This window comes from Ranitomeya variabilis, chromosome 1 (assembly GCF_051348905.1).
Source record: "Ranitomeya variabilis isolate aRanVar5 chromosome 1, aRanVar5.hap1, whole genome shotgun sequence".
Classification (NCBI taxonomy): Eukaryota; Metazoa; Chordata; class Amphibia; order Anura; family Dendrobatidae; genus Ranitomeya; species Ranitomeya variabilis.
The window spans coordinates 264643637-264665641 of NC_135232.1; the positions used below are offsets into that span (position 1 = coordinate 264643637).

The 22005-nt window shown below is 45.2% G+C and overlaps 1 protein-coding gene across 4 annotated transcripts in view; it reads right to left on the reverse strand.

Moving 5' to 3' along the window:
* The window catches only part of PI4KA (phosphatidylinositol 4-kinase alpha), a 149392-nt gene that overhangs the window by 23585 nt on the left and 103802 nt on the right, over positions 1 to 22005 (reverse strand). For 2 of the 4 annotated variants that reach the window (XM_077293429.1, XM_077293428.1), the window contains exons 29-34: positions 20896 to 21015; positions 18305 to 18325; positions 16693 to 16785; positions 12693 to 12849; positions 12483 to 12610; positions 12198 to 12356 (exon numbers count right to left, since the gene is read on the reverse strand). In XM_077293429.1, the coding sequence (XP_077149544.1) occupies positions 12198 to 12356; positions 12483 to 12610; positions 12693 to 12849; positions 16693 to 16785; positions 18305 to 18325; positions 20896 to 21015 (678 nt within the window). The remainder of the gene's footprint in view (positions 1 to 12197; positions 12357 to 12482; positions 12611 to 12692; positions 12850 to 16692; positions 16786 to 18304; positions 18326 to 20895; positions 21016 to 22005) is intronic. The other 2 variants (XM_077293431.1, XM_077293430.1) reach the window with 1 other exon arrangement.

The following is a 22005-nucleotide window of genomic DNA, read 5'->3' on the forward strand; positions in this document are numbered from 1 at the left end:
CCCAATGTATTATGTATTTTAGGAGTCTGAGTGGGTCCATTTTATACTGACTCCACCAAAATGGACACCGACTTTGACTCCGACTCCACAGCCTTGGTTTAGACACACTGTGGGGCTCAGAATGGAGGGAGGCATTTGGATTTGGGAGTGCAGAATTTGCTGGATTTCTTTTGGGGGCGAGGAGTGCTTTCGATTTTACAGAGCCTTTGTACTAACAGTAACATGGAAGCCCTCTATATTTCCATTAACAGATGACGAACCTGAGTGGGGACTTGCTTTTTTTGTGGATGGAGTTGAAGCTTTTATTGGGAACATTTTACATAATGTTTGGGATCACATTTATCCTGCGCTCTACACTGAGCACTCATATCAGGGTTTCCATCTAAATCTCTAAATGTCATGCTTCAGATGAACCCCCGAGGAATCCATTCACTATATTGAGGCAGCAGAGTTATTCTAGATTCCATCGTGCCTCTGTGGGCAACGGCACGTTTATGCACTCCTAAAAAGACAGATACTAATAGGTCATAGGGCAGACGGCGTCCACAGTGCCTCAATCTGCCTTAATACAGGGAATCCTCTGCCGGGGATTCTGTCAGAATCATGTATTTCAGAGATTTACACGGAAACTCCGGTGTATGCGCTCAGCATGGAGCACAGGATAAATGTGAGCAGATCTTTACTGTGATCTTTGGGAGGCAGAATGAACAAATCAACAGCAGGTCAAGGACTGGTTTTATTTTTTACGTTGTTCCTTGTGCAGTATAAGTGAGTAAACGTTTTTCTTCTTCGGATCGGTGCGATTACAGAAATACCAGATTTATATAGTATTTTATGTTTGGCTGCCACACACTAAAAGATGCTTTTTTGCTATTGCAAAAACTAGTTTTTGCATCGCCATGTTTTGAGAGATATAGTATTTCCATATTTCTGCCTACAGTCATGTGAGGAGCATGTTTTTTGCGGGACGGGTTGAAGTTTTTATTGGAACCATTTTTCAGCACAGGACATTTTTTGATCGTTTGCCATTCTGATTTTTGGGAGGGAGAATAAACAAAAACCAGCAATTTAGGAATTTTTTAAGGTTTTTTTTATTGCCTTTCTGTGTATGGTAAAATTGATAAGGCAGCTTTATTCTTTGGGTCAGTACAATTACACCGATACCACATTTATATAATTTTCCATGTTTTGGCGCTTTTACACAATAAAAACCATTTTAAAAGCAATAAATATTTTGGCATCGATGTATTCTGAGAGAGATAACTTATTTTTCCGCTGATGGAGCTGTATGGCAGCTGTTTTTTTGCGGACAAGATAACCAATTTTATATACATTTGTCTTTTTGATTACTCTTTACTCCACTTTTTGTTAGTATAACAACATTTCTTTTAATGGTGTTCTCTAAAGGGGTTAACCCACTGGTACAGGTTTTTTTTAGGTTGGATTGTTCTAGACAGAGCGATACTAAATAGGCGTACTTTTTTTTTTTCCTTAAAAATATTTATTTATAGGTACATTATATACAATTTTTCAAAATTATTTTGTGATATTTAAAAAAAGGAGATTTTTGTGTACTCACCGTAAAATCTCTTTCTCTTAGCCTCTAATTGGGGGACACAGGACCATGGGTGTTATGCTGCTGTCCACTAGGAGGCGACACTATGCATAATCTGAAAAAGATTAACTGTGGCTCCTCCTGTGCAGTATACACCCCTGGACGGCATCAGCCTTCTCCAGTTTTGTGCCAAAGCAGTAGGAGGAACGTAACATGAATAACATAATTATGCCTGTAAGAAGGCAACTATGTACGAGCTCAAGAAACAATATGAGAACTCAACAGTTACAACAGCCCAGAAAGGGCAACAGGGTGGGAGCTGTGTCCCCCAATTAGAGGCTAAGAGAAAGAGATTTTACGGTGAGTACACAAAAATCTCCTTTACTCTGTCGCCTCATTGGGGGACACAGGACCATGGGACGTCCTAAAGCAGTCCCTGGGTGGGAAGCAATGGACGAATATTGTGCAGACAGGCCCGTACACTTAGGGCACCGCCGCCTGCAGAACACATCTACCCAGGCTCGCTGAGGACTGGGTATGAACCCTGTAGTGTTTAGTAAATGTGTGTAAGCTAGTCCAAGTGGCCGCCTTACACACTTGTTGTGCCGAAGCCTGGTGCCGAATGGCCCAGGAGGCCTCTACCGCCCGTGTAGAGTGTGCCGTAATACCGGCTGGAAGAGGAGGATTCTTAAGGCGGTACGCCTCTTGTATGGTGGATTTGATCCACCTGGCAAGAGTAGCTTTTGGAAGCTGGCCTACCCTTGTGGCCGCCTTCCGGAAGGAGGAAAGGAGAATCAGACCTCCGGAAGGACGCAGTCCTAGACACGTATATACGCAAAGGCCTGACAAGGTCAAGTGTATGCAGAGCCTTCTCCACTCTATGAACCGGAACCGGACAAAGGGATGGTAGTGAAATTTCCTCATGGAGGTGGAAGTCTGACACAACCTTCGGAAGGAAGGATGGGACCGTACGAAGAACTACCTTGGCCTGGTGACAAGCCAGGAAAGGCCGTCTGCATGAGAGTGCTGTCGGTTCAGACACCTTGCGTAGCGAGGTGAGTGCCACCAGGAAAAAAACCACCTTCTGGGAAAGAAGGCGGAGCGGGACCTCCTTAAGGGGTTCGAAGGGTGGTTCCTGCAATGCTGTCAGGACCAGGATGAGGTCCCACGTTTCTAGTGGTCGTCTGTAGGGGGGAACCAATCGGGGAACCCCCTGAAGGAAAAGGCCTTACTTGCGGCTTGGTAGCAATGCGCTTTTGGAAAAAGCACTGAGAGGGCTGACACCTGGCTTTAGGCGAGCCCAATGACAGACTGGCTTCCAGACCCGCTTGGAGAAAACCAAGAGCTTTGGGTAGGGAATAAGGGAGTGGAACCTAGCCACGAGATTCGCACCAGGTAAGGAAAACTTTCCAGGTACGGTAATACATCTTGGCAGAGGCTGATTTCCGTGCTCTGATCATGGTTGCAACGACCTCTGTCGAGAACCCTGCCTGGGTTAGAACCCAGGTCTCAAGGGCCACGCCATCAAGTTGAGAGCCCTTGAGTTCTGGTGGTAGAACGGCTCTTGTGATAGAAGATCGTGGCGGTCGGGGAGACGCCAGGGGGCGTCTGCTGTGAGTTGTACGATGTCGGCGTACCATGTGCGTCTGGGCCAGTCCGGTGCAATGAGGATAGTTGAAACTCCCTCTTGTTTGATCTTCCTCACCCTCTGGATATCAGGGGGAGAGGTGGAAAAAATATACAGAAGCTGGAACTGAGTCCAGTCCTGAACCAGAGCGACTGCTCCGAGCGACCGCGGATCGTGAGTTCAGGCAATGAAGTTGGAGACCTTGGCATTGAAATGGGATGCCATTAGGTCCACATCCGGGGTCCCCCAGCGGAGACAGATCTGATGAAAAATTTCGGGATGGAGAGACCACTCTCCCGAGTCTATTCCTTGTCGGCTGAGGAAGTCTGCTTCCCAGTTGTCCACACCCGAACGTGGACCGCCGAAGGACCGACCCTGTGTCCTCCGCCCAGCGGAGGACATATGACACTTCCCGCGTCGCTTGGGTACTGCGGGTCCCCCCTTGATGAGTCACATATGCCACAGTCGTGGTATTGTCCGACTGTATCCTGATGTAAGAGGCTGCCAGTAAGTGATGGAAAGCCCTCAATGCCAGAAGGATGGCACGAATTTTCAGGATGTTGATGGGCATGGACGCTTCCGCTGAGGACCACTTGCCCAACAGGAGCCCACAGCTGAGCCGGGGTCCCTGGATGCAGGCGCAGTGTGCTGGCCTATTGCTTGGAGGTGTAGGATGCTGCCTGTACAGGCCCTACCTGAGGTGTCTCAACCTATACCCCCAGAGAGGGGAAGGTGCTATTGTCACCTTCAGGGGCCTTTATCCTCGCCTCGACCTCAACCCAGAAACCAAAAGGAATTGGGGAAGGGAGTCTCGACTTCGAACCAGCACCCGAGGGACTGGGGAAGGAGCAGCATGGGGAATAGCCATCTCAACTTCAACTGGGCACCCCATAATAGGGGGCCGAGGAAGGAGCCATGCCGGGAGTCTCACAAGAGACCCTCTTTTCTTCATCTGCTAGTCGGAGGGCCAGTGCCTTGTCCTTGGGAAGGAGCACTAGACCCCTGGAAGTGTTGAATAACATTCCCAGGAAGGTCAGGGACTGACTCGGAGTTGGTGATGACTTTGTAGGTTGATTAACCAGCCCATACGACTGAGAGTATCGGTTGTGATTGAGACGCTGAGCTCGCAAACCTTGAAGGTGGGAGCCTTGATGAGTAGATCGTCCAGGTATGGAACGACTACTATGCCTCTGGAATGCAGGACGTCCATGGTTGCTGCCATGACCTTGGTGACACTCTGGGAGCCGTGGCGAGTCCAAAGGGGAGAGCCACGAATTGGTAGTGGTCCTGGCCTATTGCGAACCTGAGAAACCTCTGATGGGCAGGTGCAATGGGTATATGCAGGTATGCGTCTTGTATGTCTATGGAGGCGAGATATTCTCCCTTCTCCATGGACGCAGTGATGGACCGAAGGGACTCCATGCGGAAGTGACGGACCCGTACATATTTGTTGAGCTGTTTTAGGTCTAGTATGGGCCGTACGCTGCCTCCTTTCTTGGGAACTACGAACAGATTGGAGTAGAACCCTCGGAAGCGGTCGGTCGTGGGTACCGGTACTATGACTCCTGCTTGAAAAAGCGAGGAGACCGCTTGGTGGTAGGCTCGAGCCTTGGCTGGCGGTTTTGGGGGGACAGAGAGGAAGAACCTGTCCGGTGGGTTGGAGGTGAAGTCTATTTTGTATCCGGAAGACACTAGTTCCATGACGCACCTGTCTTCTGTAATAGGCAGCCATACTTGATGAAAGAGCAAAAGTCGGCCGCCTACCGGTGTGGTGTCTTCCGGAGTCCGTGAGTCATGAGGAAGAGAAAGTCTGAGATTTTCCTCCTCTGGGCTTAGACTGGCCTGCTTTTGACTGCCAGGTCTTGTCCGACCTTTGCGTCGATCGTGAGTTGTCCCTGCGTGGGGAACGGTTACGATTTTGTACTGGACGTGAGACGGACCAGCCGGAGGAATTCCGAAAGGATCGGAATCGAGTTTGGTTACACTTCTGGTAAGTGCGTTTAGGTTTCAGTTGGGGAAGAGAAGTACTCTTACCCCCTGTGGCGTTGGATATCATAGTATCCAACTGTTCACCAAAAAGTCTCCCACTGAGGTAGGGGAGGTGCGTGAGGGACTTCTTTGAGGCTGCGTCCGCTTTCCATTCCCGCAGCCAGAGGATACGCCTGATGGGGTTTGATGCTATCCCCGCGACTCCCCTTGCTGAAACCAGAGCTGCATGGAGCATGTAATCTGCTACAACTGCAATTGAACCGCTTGGTCCGACAGTTGAGGAGCGGATGCTTGGAAGGCTTGTAGATTCTTTGCCCAGGCCAGGATGGCCTTGGCAGCCCAAGCTGAAGCGAACGCAGGAGCCATGGATGCCCTTGCTGCCTTGAAAATTGAACGAGCCATGCGTTCTACCTGCCAGTCTGCTGCGTCCCTGAGGGTTGAGCTATCTGGCGGTGTAAGGAGGGTCTGTGCTGCCAGCCTAGAGACTGGGGGATCCACTTCATGTGGATCTGTCCATTCCTTGGTGTCCTTCTGTGGGAAGGGGCACCTCGCCTCCAGATATTTGCGATTAGCGAATTTTTTCTCAGGCTGTGAGAGCTGTTTTATAAGGATCGCCTTAAACTCTGGTGGTTAGAGAAAACCTTAGGTGGCTTCAGAGGTCCTTCAAAGGAAGTCTGATGTTCCGGGGCCTCTGATGGCGGATCAGAAATGACCAGCACCCGATGGATGGACGATATTATGTCCTCAACTAGCGCTGTATTGCTAGGAGGGATTGGGATCAGGGACCCCTCCGTTTCTCTGTCTGAGTCAGAGACGCAGATGCCTTCCGAATCCTGTGTATCACTGAGGCGTCCCCTGCTAGGTGAGCTGGGAAGGAGACCTTCTCTGGTTGGGGATTGCGGAGATCTGCATTGTCTGTCCCTGGAATGGGACGGTCTAGATGACCTGGAGCAACGGTGTCTCTCCCTAGAGGGGGATGACCGTGTGCTATGGGATGACGCAGATGGACTTGATGTATGGATCCGCTTGCGTCGTGACCTAGACGTGGATGTGCCAGGGGCATCTTGTTCCTGAGTCAAGCTCTCCCTTTGCTGGGTAACGTTCATAGCCGGGGCATGACCCTGCAGAGCCTGAAGCAATGTGGAAGTTAGGTTATCTATAGACTGCGTCATAGATTGCGATATCTGAGTAGCCCATTCCGGTGTGGCATTAGACACCGAGGCATTGGCAGGGGCTTCTTGTGTGACACAGTAGTTTGTATACAGTTCTGACAATGCGGGTACGTGCTGCTATTGGGGAGAGCGGTCCCGCAGGCTGTGCAGAATGCATAATAGCAGTTCTGCCTGGTTCTCTTAGACCTTGAGCCCGGCATAGTGCACAGAGTGCAGAAGTGCTGCCAGCAGATGGACCTTACAGGGGTAGAGAACCTACAGGGGAGCCTTATAGGTAATATGGATTCACAGCTGAGTAAAGATAACCCAGCTGTGATCTTACCCCACCAGTGTACCCCTAGGTCCAGCGCCGAAAATCCTGGCTGCCTGGTCCTGGTCCTGCAGACCGGGAGATGCAGGGTTAATCTGCAGCCGAAAATGGCTGCAGAGACAGAGGAGAGAGGAGGAGAAGGAGGCGGAGAGCTGGAAAAAGGCGGCAAGGCTATAAAAAAACCCGCCCTTTCTGTCTCGATCCGCCCCTTGTATGACACTGTAGAGTGTCATATTTGTCATCCGGGGGGCGGGCCGGGGGGCGGAGAGGAGGCTGCTGCTTCAGCTAGGCCGAAGCCGGGGCCTAAATTAGATGTCTGAGGCCCAGAAGGGCTCCAGGCCGGCGCGAAAGTCCGGGAGGGGGTCGGATCTGAACCGGACCCCTCCGGATTTGAAGGCAGGATGGCGGTGGGGCTATAAGCGGAAGGGGGAGCCCGGCTGGGGTCCCCCTGAGGCAGTATAGAGCTGGTGCTGCCGCAGAGACAGGGACGCAGGGAGCCCTGTGTCTGTATGTGCCATGCCTGCCTGCACTCCCCCCGGCCCCAACAGGAGCCCGCAGCTGGGCTGGGGTCCCTGGATGCAGGCGCAGTATGCTGGCCCATTGCTGGGAGCTGTAGGATGCTGCCTGTACAGGCCCTAACTGAGGTGACTCAACCTAATACCCCCAGAGGGGGATAGGGAGGGTGCTTTTGTCACACCTTCAGGGGCCTTTATCCTCGCCTCGACCTCAACCCAGAAACCAAAAGGAATTGGGGAAGGAGGGGGGTCTCGACTTCGAACCAACACCCGAGAGGTTGGGGAAGGAGCAGCATGGGGAATAGCCATCTCAACTTCAACTGGGCACCCCATAATAGGGGGCCGAGGAAGGAGCCATGCCGGGAGTCTCACAGAAGACCCTCTTTTCTTCATCTGTAATCCCATCGGAAAACGGGAAACGGAGTAAAAACGGAGTAAAAATCTTTAGGTGTGCCTCCTTTGCGACACTAAGCAAAAACTGGAGAAGGCTGATGCCGTCCAGGGGTGTATACTGCACAGGAGGAGCCACAGTTAATCTTTTTCAGATTATGCATAGTGTCGCCTCCTAGTGGACAGCAGCATAACACCCATGGTCCTGTGTCCCCCAATGAGGCGACAGAGTAATATATTTTTTCCAATTTTTTTTTACTTAGTCCCACTATGGGACTACCCCTTTCACAGCTCTGATCGCAAATCAAATCAATGCAGGAGCATGCTTTATAACTGTAAGTGCTGCACTGACACAAATTAGTTAGATCATGCACTGCGTGACCCCGGATGCTGTCATGAAGAGATCACGTCACCATGGCAACAATCGGCCCCTCACGATGACTTTGTGGGGGCGTCGATCAGATAGATCCATCTTCATTCTAAATGCTGCGATCGATCGCAGCATTTAGAGGGTTAAACTGTCGGAAGCGATGTGGGCACTGCTCATGGCAGTGAGTGCTGGGTGTCAGCTGTTCTGTAAGCTGAACACCTGGTGGTGATCGCCCGCGCCCAGCTCCTGCCCAGGCAAAATCACCTGGACGTTTCCATACGTCCAAGGTCAGGAATTCCTTCCCATCCTGGACGTATGGGTACATCTGATGTCATGAAACTGTTAAAAAGTAGCTGTCCTTTTAATTTTTAAATTCATAAATCAATAGTACTCATCAAATTAAGCAACTTTGTAATATATCTCATCAGAGAAATCTGCTTCCTTCTATGCTAGGACTGATTATTTCAATGGAAAAATCTGTATCCAGTGAAGACAGATTGTTACATTACTGAGATAGGAGATGGCAGTTACTGCTCATAGGATTCTATGTAGACCAGGGGTACACACCCTTTTGGGGGTCCAAGGGCCACACATTCAAATCAAACCAACCTCAGGGGCCACACTATTACCAAAGTATTACCTTCTGCAACATTTACTTCATATTTTAAGTATGTGCCATAAATATCCAATAAATGCTGGTTCCATTATTAGGGCTTCCACCCATCAGGAAGATAGGGGTACTCTATCTATCAGAAAGGAGGAGACTATACATTCACACCTCTCCAGTGTAGTATATACCAGACACAAATAGCGGAGTCTTTCCCATCACTTACTCCTTTTTGGGCTACAAGAGCTAGAAAGTGACCACACAGCTCATCTCTAAGGTACTACCCACCACTGATCTTCTCCATGTCCTGAAAAATACATACACTAGACTATCACGGTTGTGAGCTTTTGCTGAATTGGTTCTAGTATTTGAGATAATTCATCTATGAGAATAATGCATTCTCCCAATGCGACTTGTGTGTGATAACAAATGCAATTTGGTCTTTTAACTCTTTAAAAAGTATCTTAGGTAAAGAAATATCCCATATAATTAGGTTTTATTTCAATTTGTAGGCTTACAATGGTATAAAAGCGACTTTTTGAAGACGGAATTCTACTGTAATTAATAAAGTATTATAAATACAGTGCTGTGCAAATTAATTGGGACAAAGCATTTTTTAAGTTAAATCGTAAGTTGGTTACCAGTCAGTGATTCATATCAGTTTTAATATATAATAAATAAATCTTGGTCAACTAGCCAGTGGAAAAAGGTAATTTTCAGAATTAGTATGTAACCGTGCATTGTAACAGTTTATTTTTTTTGCTTTGTCCCAATTAATTTGCACAGCACTGTATCTCAAACCAGAGCCAATCTGGCAAAGCCGAAGTCATATTCTTAATCAGCACCATAAACCTAATATAAAACCGCTCTGAAATTGTTGGAATCAAAATCACTGGATACCACTGTTCTCTTTTAACACACAAATCACCATTACAAAGGCGTTAACCCCTTAACAACCGCCGATGCGCCTTTTAACAGCGGCAGTTAAGGGACCTTATTCCTCAGCACCACTTTTTAACAACACGGAGAAATAAGTGTATAGCGCCCCCCAGCGTCAGAAAATCTCGGCTTCCGGGGGTAGCTGAGACCTTGGAGAACATGATTCAGGTCTGTTTTTACCGTCTTGTAACGGCGATAGCAAAAAAAAAAAAAGCCGGCGTATCCATTCATTTCTCTCTCCTCTGATATGATCTAGCACATCAGAGGAGAAAGAAATGGGGTCTCCCGAGACTCCACAGTATCTCCTGCTCCATCCCTCCACGTCTTCTTCCTGGAAGAAAATAGCGGGCACAGTGCGTCCGCCAAGATCTGCAGGCCCTTACCTGGCAACAACAAGACATTTTTTCTATTAGTTCATTTTGATCACTGTGATAGACCCTATCACAGTGATCAAAATAAAAAAATAGTAAATCAAACCCCTCTTGTCACCTCCTTAGTTAGGTAAAAATAATGAAATAAAAAAATCGTATTTTTATCCATTCTTTGCAGTTAGGGTTGGGGCTAGGGTTGTGGTTAAGGTAGGGATTAGGGCTGTAGAGTTAGAGTTGGGGGGGTTCCACTGTTTAGGCACATCAGGGGGTCTCCAAACGCAACATGGTGTCCGCCACTGATTCTAGCCAATTTTGCCTTCAAAGAGTCAAACAGTGCTCCCTCCCTTCTGAGCCCTGCCACGCGCCCAGACAGTGGTATTCCCCCACATACTGTTTATCGGCGTACTTTTTTGTGAAAAAAGTAAAATGTTCATTTTTTCCTTTCACATTGCTTTAGATCTCGTGAAGCACCTGAAGGGTTAAAAAACTTATTGAATGTGGTTTTGCGCACCTTGTGGGGTGCAGTTTTTAGAATGGTGTCACTTTTGGGTATTTTCTGTCATACTGACACCCAAAGTCACTTCAAATGTCCCTAAAAATAATGGTTTTGTCAATTTTGTTGTAAAAATGAGAAATCGCTGGTCAACTTTTAACCCTTATAACGTCCTAATAAAAAAAAAATTGTTTCAAAAATTGTGCTGATGTAAAGTTGACATGTGGGAAATGTTATTTATTAATTATTTAGAGTGACATATCTCTGTGATTTAAGGGCATAAAAATTTAAAGTTTGAATATTGCAAAACTTTTACTTTTTTTTTTGCCAAATTTCAGTTTTTTCTTTATAAGTAAACGCATGTTATATCAAAGAAATTTTACCACTAACATGAAGTACAATATGTCACGAAAAAACAATCTCAGCTATACCCTCATAAAGTGACAGTAGTCAGAATTGTAAAAATTGGCTTGGACATTAACCCCTTTCTGCCAGCTGATGGAATAGTATGTCAGCTGGCAGATCCCCTGCTTTGAGGTAGGCTCCGGCGGTGAGCCCACCTCAAAGCCGCGACATGTCAGCTGTTTTGTACAGCTGACATGTGCGCGCAATGAGCGCCCATTAACTAGTTAAATGCCGCCGTCAAGCGCTGACAGCGGCATTTAACTAGCGCTCCCGGCCGCAAGTGCTCGCACCGCTGACCCCCGTCACATGATCGGGGATCATCGGTGCATTGCCATAACAACCAGAGGTCTCCTTGAGACCTCTGAGGTTGTTGATGGCCGATTGCTTTGAGCGCCACCCTGTGGCCGGCGTTCGAAGTACACCTGCATTTCTGCTACATAGAGGTGATCTGTATTTCACCTCTATGTAGCAGAGCCGATCGTGTAGTGCATGCTTCTAGCCTCCTATGGAGGCTATTGATGCCAGATCACGAAAATTGGAGACGCTACAGGTATCGGAAAATCGTGCAATTTTTATTTATTTTTTTCTAGCAAACTTTGGAATTTTTTTTCATTACTTAGATAAAAAATAACCTAGACATGTTTGGTGTCTATGAACTCGTAATGACCTGGAGAATCATAAGGGCAGGTTAGTTTTAGCATTTGGTGAACCTAGCAAAAAAGCCAAACAAAAAACAAGTGTGAGATTGCACTTTTTTGGCAATTTCATCACACTTGGAATTTTTTTCCCGTTTTCTGTTACACGGCATGGTAAAACCAAAGGTATCATTCAAAAGTACATCTCGTCCCGCAAAAAATAAGCCCTCCCATGGCCATATTGACGGAAAAATAAAAAAGTTAAGGCTCTGGGAAGGAGGGGAGCGAAAAGCGAAAACGAAAAAAGCTCCGGGGGTGAAGGGGTTAAGGTCAAAATTGGCTCGGTCACTAAGGGATTAAAATCCTTTTCTCTAGATAAATCATGTACATTATGGATTTGATAAAGTAGCCCTAGTGTCAATCATTTCTTTTATTTCAAAACATATAGACTTTAACGCACATACTCAGCCCCTGCTGTGAGGAGAAGCAGGATTTCAGGACGACTGCTCTAGTAGTTATTGAAGGCAAGTTTAAAAGAAACAAGATTGAAAAATAATGTGATTTTTTTTTCATATTCTTCCTGCCATATACCTGAAAAGTATACTGAATAGATATACCAAGGTAGACATGGCCTATAGGCTCCCATTACAAAAAGTGTGTAAAAAGGACATTTTTGGCATATGCTAGGTCTAGGGTCTTATGGATATATTCATCAAATATGCCAGGAGCTTATCATACACATGTACCAGACTGACAGCTCAAAGTACTTCTCCAATTCAGTGCACTGTTGTAAAAAGTGGGCAGCAAATTGTAACTCACATCAATCCATATATAATGGGGATTCACTTTTGGAGGACATGGATGAGGCTGACTTTGCTCAGAGGCTGCCAAGGGGTCCGCTTCCTTCTCCTCTGGTGAGAAAAGTCCAATCTTCTGTTCTACTGTCATCTGCCATGCACCGGCCATCTCTCGCATGAACTGTGAAAAAAACAGATGAATTTGGGAAAAATACAATACAATGCCAGAAATTAAAGTACGATAAGGACCAACAAATTTGATGAAACATTTTCTCTATTACGTTTGATTCATCCATTTAGTCCTTACCGGCACTTCAATCCCATTCTTAGCTGCCAAAAGCCAGTCCCAGCAGGCAATGGCTGTCTCCATGCCATGGTCGGTGAACATACGAAGAGGAGCCCAACATAAATGGTGCAGAAGCTGAGCATCACATTCTGGAAAAGTATTTTGACTTGTTTGATTAAGAACACCCACACTTTGTCACGCGTCTATCTACAATCATTGTACAATCCTTACCTTTGCTGCTGATGAGCATGGCTGTGAGTTTGAAGAGGACTCGTGTGTACGCCTCTCGCTGATTTGCTTCCAAGGCGTCATTCAGATGTTTTAGCATTAACTTGTTCAAATCAGAGGACCGACCAGTGGCACGGGAAAACTCGATCATGCCGGCAACCTGCCGAAAGAAACCAAGATTGAGATTTCTGTGGATTTCATATTTTCCTGTGATCCCGAGATGTAATGCACAAAACACCAAGTCCTCCAGTGGCCTCACAAATCTTGATAATAGAGGGTATTCCCGATTGGGAACCCTCTTTATTAAAGTCCATTTGTTACAGTAATTCCTCACAATATTACAAACTGTTTGAAGATGATGTATACACCCCCAGTGAAAACTATCTGATAACACTCCCTTGGACTTAACGAAAATTACCTCATGAGGGGCCAAATACTTGATTGATAATATCTCCGCAATGGAGAGGCGAAATAAAAAACAACAACGTTTTATTCCGTTCTGCAGCCACTATTACATTGTGTGTCTCCAGTCCAACGTGGAAAATTTGGTGAAAAGCCCTCCTTAGTATGGTTCTTTGCATTGGAGAATTCCCTCTTGTTGAAAAAGTACCTTAACCCGTTAACGACCAGAGGTATTTTTGTTTTTGCATATTCATTTTTTGCTCCCAGTCTTCCCAGAGACATAACTTTTATTTTTTTGGTCAAAAGGGCCATGTGAGGACTTATTTTTTGCGGGACGAGTTGTATTTTTGAACTCCACCATTGGTTTTAACATGTCGTGTACTGTAAATCAGGGAAAAAAATCCAAGTGCGGTGAAATTGCAAAAAAAAGTGCAATCCTACAGTTGCTTTGTTTTTTTTTTTTACCATGTCCCCTAAATGCTAAAATTGACCTGCCATTATGATTCTCCAGGTCATTACGAGTTCATAGACACCAAACATGTCTAGGTTGTGTTTTTTTTATTTAAGTGGTGAAAAAAAATTCCAAAGTTTGTTGGAATTACCCGTAGCATCTCCATTTTTCGTGATCTTGGGATGGGTGAGGGCTTAATTTTTGGGCGCCGTGCTGACGTTTTTAGTTATAACATTTTGGTGCAGATAAGATCTTTTGATAGCCCATTAATTGCATTTTAATACAATGTTGCGGCGACCCAAAAAATATAATTCTGGCGTTTTGATTTTTTTCTCGTTACACTGTTTAGCGATCGGGTTAATTCTTTTTTTGCATTGATAGATCGGGCAATTCTGAATGCAGCGATACTAAATATGTGTATGTTTGATTTTTTTTTTTAATTGTTTTATTTTGAATGGGGCGAAAACTGTTGTTTTTTTTTTTTTTTTTACACTTTTTGTATGCTTCAATAGTCTCCATGGGAGACTAGAAGCCGCAGTACTTTGGTCGGCTGTGCTACATACAAGCGATGATCAGATCGCCTGTATGTAGCAGAAATGCTCACTTGCTATGAGCGCCGACCGCTGGGCAGCGCTCATAGCAATCCGGCAGTGACAACCATAGAGGTCTGCTGGAGACCTCTGGTTGTCATGCCAACCCATCGGTGACTCGCCAGTCACCAATGGGTGGGATTTCCGGCACGCTTGCCGGATGCGCAAGTTAAATGCAGCCGAAAGAGATTGACAGCGGCAGTTAACTAGTTAACATCTTTTGAGGCACATGTCAGCTGTTTTGAACAGCTGTCATGTACCTCTAAGGCTTCTTTCACACTTCCGTTGTTTGGCCTCTGTCGCAATGCGTCGTTTTGGGAAAAAAACGCATCCTGCAAATGTGCCCGCAGGATGCGTTTTTTTCCCATAGACTTGTATTGCCGACGGATCTCGACGTATGGCCATACATCGCGTGTGTCGTGCACTGGATGCGTCGTGTTTTGGCGGACCGTCATCACGAAAAAACGTTCCCTTGAACGTTTTTTCGTATGTCGGGTCCTGCATTTCCTACCGCGCATGCGCGGCCGGAACTCCGCCCCCTCCTCCCCAGGACTTTAGAATGGGCAGCGGATGCGTTGAAAAACTGCATCCGCTGCCCACGTTGTGCCGAATTTTCACAACGTCCGTCACTACGTCGCGCCGACGCTTAGTGACGGCCCCATACCGAAGGAAATGTGAAAGAAGCCTAACAGCCGCGGTTGGAATCGCGAGCGCCAGAGCCCACATCAAAGGGAAGGAGTCAAACATTGGCATACTTTTATGCCCGATGTCGGAAAGGGGTTAAGGGGAACCAGTCACCAGTTTTTTCATGTGTGAACCAAGACTGGCACCTTAATCAGTGTCTGTGCTGCATTCCATAAAGGGGTATACGACTCCCACTGTATACTCCCCAAAAACCTTTTGAAACTCTCCTGCGCGCTATGTAACTTTGCCGTTCCAGCCATCCTTGCTGAGGTGTCAAACCCGGCATGTGCCCTTATGTTTTAGGCTCTGCTGGCAGTACGGCAGAGCAAAGTGCGCAGGAGAAAGCCGGCAATGTCTGTGCACAGGAGTGAGATTTCACCCGGCTAAGTGGATGATGCAGGAGGCATCATACACATCATTCAGAGCAAGAGGACGGCAATCAGAAGCCGTGAGGAGAAACAGATGCCTTAGCATTAATGCCTAGCGGACCAGACTGGCAGAATATACAAAGGGCGCAGGAGAGTTTCAAAAGTTTTGGGGGGATATAGAGGAGGAGTCCGGGCGTTATATACAGCCCAGGCGCTGATTAAGGTGCAAGTCTTACTTCACACACATAACTGGTGACAGGTTCCCTTTAACATCTAGCTGATTACAAAATGTTTACCATCCACAATCAAAAAGTATTATTCTGGATCTTTCTTCTCTTCCCCTCCACATCATTTGTTAGGGAGAGTAGGGAGCCCTCGTCAGGCTGTGTGCACACATTATTATTATTATTTATTGTTATAGCGCCATTTATTCCATGGCGTTTTACATGTGAGGAGGGGTACACATAATAAAAACAGGTACAATAATCTTGAACAATACAAGTCACAGCTGGTACAGGAGGAGAGAGGACCCTGCCCGCGAGGGCTCACAATCTACAAATGATGGGTGAGAATACAGTAGGCGAGGGTAGAGCTGGTCATGCAACGGTTTGGTCGATCGGTGGTTACTGCAGGTTGTAGGCTTGCCGGAAGAGGTGGGTCTTCAGGTTCTTTTTGAAGGTTTCTATGGTAGGCGAGAGTCTGATATGTTGTGGTAGAGAGTTCCAGAGTAGGGGTGATACGCGAGAGAAATCTTGTATGTGATTGTGGGAAGAGGAGATAAGAGGGGAGTAGGGAAGGAGATCTTGTGAGGATCGGAGGTTGTGTGCAGGAAATGCATCGCGGTAAAAAAACGCAGCATATTCATTAATTTAGTGGATTTTTTGCGTTTTTCCCGCTATTTAATGCATTGGGAAGCTCCAGGAAAAAAAAGCGTAAAAAAAAGCGAGTCAAAAACCCGAAAAAAAACGCATGTGGATTTCTTGCAGAAAATGTCCGGTTTTGCTCAGGAAATTTCTGCAAGAAATCCTGAACGTGTGCACATAGCCTCAGCATTAGTCTGTGGGCCAAGACCGCCAATATCAGCAGGTTCGTCCGGCATCAGTCTAATGTGCATGAGGGCCTTAGGAATTCTCTAATAGATTTGTGAAACAAAGGGCTTTCTAAAACCGCGAAGCGACTCTAATAACAGGGACTATTGTATTACTAATACTGGCTGATAGGAGTCTACTCCGACAATCACGATGACTCAGTGGTTAGTACTGCACCGCTGGGGTCCTGCTTACATATCCCACCAAGGACAACATCTGCAAGGAGTTTATATGTTCTCCCCGTGTGGGTTTCCTACGTGGTTTTCCTCCAGGTTCTCCGGTTTCCTCCCACATTACAAAGACATAATGGTAGGGGATTTAGATTGCGAGCCCCATCGGGGACAGTGATGATAATGTCTGTAAAGAGCTGCAGAATATAATGGTGTTAAATAAGCAAAGCATAATAAAAAATAATAATACCTCTCCAGCATAACGGTTCCGCAGGTTCAGCGATGCCATGAAATTAGAATAATCCTTTTTTACACAAGCTGGACGTTCAGTCAGTTGTGTTGCCTGTTGGAAACGCAGTGAAATATTTATTGGTAATTATTGAGGACTGGTAATTCTGCTTTTCATTTAAGCAGAGAAAAAATTAAAATAGATGCAGACAGAGTAAAAGAGAGAAAAGTTGGAGGCGGCTATTCCATCTTAAAATAAACGATTCAAAAATATAGTAAAGCAGCTGTTATATGTGTAATTTAACAATCAGATGGAACAAATCTAGATCAGCAAATGAAAGGTATACAGCAGTGTCGCATGTTATTATATAAATGGATCTAGGTGCAGTGTAGTTTGGAAATGGACGCACCACATTTTTCTGAAAATGTAAAATGAGAAACTCTGAATATTTACTAATTAATCCAGAGCTGCATTCAAAATTCTGCAGGCTCATAAACTATCATCTCCCAACTTCTGTCAGTTCATAGTGAGGATACTCTTCAGATTTGCTCCCTGAGAGTGAAGCATATTATCTAAACTGTAAAATCATGTAGATAACCTTTACGCTCCACCATGGCAATTTATCATGTACCATCACTTTACATGGTGTCACCTAGTTGTCTTCCACTGCCTCCTCTGCTGAGATCAGCGTTCAATTCCTCTTGCTTTCAAGATGGCTGCCGTATTGGCATGGTGAATTGGAACCATAAATACTCTTTAAAGACAGAAATTTGGTGGCACTCACCGGTGAGTAAAATATAAATCCTTTGTTCTGTATATGGTATGTTAAAAAACAGTGAAGTACACAAATACACGGACAACAGCTGTTTTGCGCCAACCAGGCGCTTCTTTCCGATTCCTCGGGAATGAACCAGGGGAAAAAGTTTACATTTTACTGACCCATGAGTGCCATCATATTTCTGTCTTTGAAGAGCATGCAATTAGAATGGTTTTCCATACATAGTTGAGCGCTACCAGAAGTCCTGAGTCCAAATAATTGTGTATTACAACCTTGAATGGACTATGTACATCTCAACCAAATCTCAGCCTTTCCTACTCAGTGGAGCCGTGGTTCAGACCAGCCATCTTGGATGCAGGAAGACAGGAATGGCGTTCTCAGCAGAGGAGGCACAAGGGGACAGCCTGAGGGCACCAGCTAGGGTGATTATACGTGAAAAACAGATCTTAGTGCCAAGGTGAAGAGTCTCCTTAGAAGTTTCAGAACTAATGTAGAAAATCTAGCAAGACAGGAAAGCCAATTATGTTTTTTTATGCTTTTGTCTATACAAAGAGGTCCATAAAGGTCAATTTATATAACACGCAATAGCTGTAGCCCCCAACAATCTGCTCTGTGGCAATCCCTGGAAGAAGACAGCAATGTTAATAGAAGAACACCCAGTAGAGCCCCATGGAAAGGGTCACCATGCACCAGTCAGACCGATCTAAAGTAGAATGTTGTCCACCATTAACTCCAAAACCAGGGGGATTAATGCTCCGACTGAGGAAAACTGGTAGATAAGTCAGGAAGAAAAGAGCTGCCTTGGCTGAAGAAACAAGCACAGACTTGTGGCAAATGGTGAGTGTTAGAACAAACCTGGAGATAGGAAGCTGGAGACTGGAGGGGAGGGCAACAACAGACAATGCATGGCAGGGGGAACAGGAACACATGGGTAATGAGGTCACATCATCAGTGCAGAAGTGGGAGAAAAGGCAATGCTGTTACATTGGGAAGTGACACATTGGTGAAAAAGAACAAACAACACATACACAAATACGGTAAGTAGCCATGCTAACATATAAAGAAGCACTCCGCAGGACACGGACATCAGAGCGGACAGCTAATACTGGGACATGGAGAGGAGTGATGCTTCACCTTTACTCTGATTAAAGCACAACTCCTCCTACACATGAAAGTGTGCCCAATGGTACAGAACCCAATGTCTGTTCAGGACCTGAAACGATTCTCCATGCAATAACATATATAGCTAATAAACTGCAAAACCGGATGAATGTCACTTCTCACTACCACTCAGCTGATAGGTGCTAAAGTCAACTTCAAAATGGGGTCTATAATGATCCATTGGAAAAGACCGAAATCGACCTTGAAAATCAAAGTTACAGGGGAGCGGAGGAGGGCTAGGGGACATGGCACAATGATAAAAGTTAGGTGGGGCAGAAAATCATCTTTGAAAAGATCCAGAGAACTGGAAAAAAATGTTGTTATTACCAAAACATGAAACACAGTAGTATAGGGAAAATGGTGTAATGTAAAATAAAATAATGAAATAAAAATATATAAAAAGACTGCATCATGGAGAGTTAACCCCTTCATGACCTTGGGATTTTCTGTTTTTCCGTGTTCGTTTTTCACTCCCCTCCTTCCCAGAGCCATAACTTTTTTATTTTTCCATCAATTTGGCCATGTGAGGGCTTATTTTTTGTGGGACGAGTTGTACTTTTGAACGACATTATTGGTTTTACCATGTCATGTACTAGAAAACGGGAAAAAAATTCCAAGTGCGGTGAAATTGCAAAAAAGTGCAGTCTCACGCTTGTTTTTTTGTTTGGCTTTTTTGCTAGGTTCACTAAATGCTAAAACTGACCTGCCATTATGGTTCTCCAGGTCAGTACGAGTTCATAGACACCTAACATGACTAGGTTATTTTTTATCTAAGTGGTGAAAAAAAATTCCAAACTTTGCTAAAAAAAAAAAAATAAATTGCGGCATTTTCCGATACTTGTAGCGTCTCCATTTTTCATGATCTGGGGTCGGTTGAGGGCTTATTTTTTGCGTGCCGAGCTGGCGTTTTTAATGATACCATTTCAATGCAGATACGTGCTTTTGATCGCCCGTTATTGCATTTTAATGCAATGTCGCGGCGACCAAAAAAACGTAATTCTGGCATTTTGAATTTTTTTCTCGCTACGCCGTTTAGCGATCAGGTTAATGCTTTTTTTTTATTGATAGATCGGGCGATTCTGAACGCGGCGATACCAAATATGTGTAGGTTTGATTTTTTTTTAATTGATTTATTTTGATTGGGGCGAAAGGGGGGTGATTCAAACTTTTATATTTTTTTTATTTTTTCACTTTTTTTTTTTTTACTTTTGCCATGCTTCAATAGCCTCCATGGGAGGCTAGAAGCTGGCACAACGCGATCGGCCCTGCTACATAGCAGCGATCTGATGTTCACTGCTATGTAGCAGAAAAGCAGGTGTGCTGTGAGCGCCGACCACAGGGTGGCGCTCACAGCTACCGTGGATCAGTAACCATAGAGGTCTCAAGGACCTCTATGGTTACAATGTAGAAGCATCGCCGACCTCCGATCATGTGACGGGGGTCGGTGATGCGCTCATTTCCGGCCGCCCGGCCAGAAGCGCCGGTTAAATGCCGCTGTCTGCGTTTGACAGCGGCATTTAACTAGTTAATAGGCGCGGGCAGATCGCGATTCTGCCCGCGCCTATTACGGGCACATGTCAGCTGTTCAAAACAGCTGAAATGTCCCGGCTTTGATGCGGGCACACCGCCGGAGCCCGCATCAAAGCGGGGCTTCTGACCTTGGACGTACTATCCCGTCCGAGGTCAGAAAGGGGTTAATTTGCTTCAAGCAACAATGGAAATGTCAAATACTCTCTAACAATAATGTACATACAGGGCCCACAAACTTCAATATAAGTGGGAATATAAAAACTGTATAGCTGGTGATACAGAAAAGGGGACTCGGAGCAGGATAATATAGTTTATTGTTACCTGTATTACAATGACAAACCTGAAATAAATGCCACAAACACAGACACAAGAAGTATTACATACATATTAAGGCCTGATGCACACAGCAAGAACTCTGTATGGGGCATGCAAAGCTTTGTGGGTTGATTTATCCATTGCTTTAAGGGAAGACAGCATCCAATGGAGCATACCCACTGAAAAAATGTGATCCATAAGGATGATCATATACAGATACCGATAACAGTGCAAAGTGTCCTACAGCACATACACCGGATACAAAAGTGACAAAACTCGCAACCCAAGTGAATAAATCTAACAAGGCGGCATTAGGATCTGTTGTACATGGATTGTGAGATTCCAATATGAATACAACATTCATACATCACATAAGAAAAAATATCCATCCATCTACTGTATGGATGTATGGCTCCTAAAATCAGCCAAGTATCACTCACCCCTAAAGTTGTGTTCTGCCTGTTGTAACCTGCAAAATGCAATATGCTCTCAGTAGCCATAGCAAGGCCAGTGTGCTGAGACAGGCCAGAAACCCAGTTCTGGTGCTTGTTCAGATATTCCTGCGGAAAAAGGGGATACAAGATGTAGGTTAAAAAAAATTGAACACATCGTTGACTGAAACGTCAATTAAAGTACTACATAGAGCGTATCATGTTCCAACAAGACTCCATGCCATATACCCCCATATTTCTGAAAACTCCTTTAGAGGCTGCAATGTCCCAGGCAATAGGCTCCACATTTGGTGGACATGTCCAGTTGCCGAGGCTCTGTGGCGTGAGGTTAAATTAACTGTAGATCGGATATATGGACGAACAGTACCCATGGACCCCGCAGTTTTTTTGTTGGGTGTAAAGCATCCCGGGTTTTCAAAGAGTCTACATAAACTGGTGACCACCATTTGTATGGCTACAAAATTCATATTGCTGCCAAATGGAGAGCCCCGGCGCTTTCTATCTCACTAGTTAAGGATAGAGTAAATGGGATCCTACTATATGAACGAATTCAAGCAACCAGAAATGATGAATGGAATGTTTTTTTTCAAACTTGGAATCCTTGGCTGGACCTTGACCCCAGCGCTCTTTTGAATCAGGCCCTTACACTGTCCCTGTAAGAGGTTATACGTGTATAGGTAGTTGTCTAGTTTCAGCTGTTTTTGTAGTGCAATGAACCTTCTTGAGATTTATATGCATTATCATGTTTGTTTTAAAGAATCTAAGCTCATACCCCTCACAATTTCCTATGTACATGTTTGGTTAGATCCCGAGCTCGTCTGGGTAGTGACCCAAAATATAATGCCGCCTTCCGTATTGTATATATTTTTGCCATGTAAACAGCAATGATGTCCTCTGCCCTGATGTCTTTACCCTTAGTTCGTGTCGTATCTGTCTTTTCGTATGTCAGATTTACCCCGTGTTAAATTGTTCCCTTCATTCAGCAACTGTAATATCTTTTAATAATTCTTTCTATTTTTCTGATTGGAAGACTGTTCATGTTATGTTATGTTGAAAAATTCCAAATAAACATACTGAAACAAACAAAAAAAAAAATTG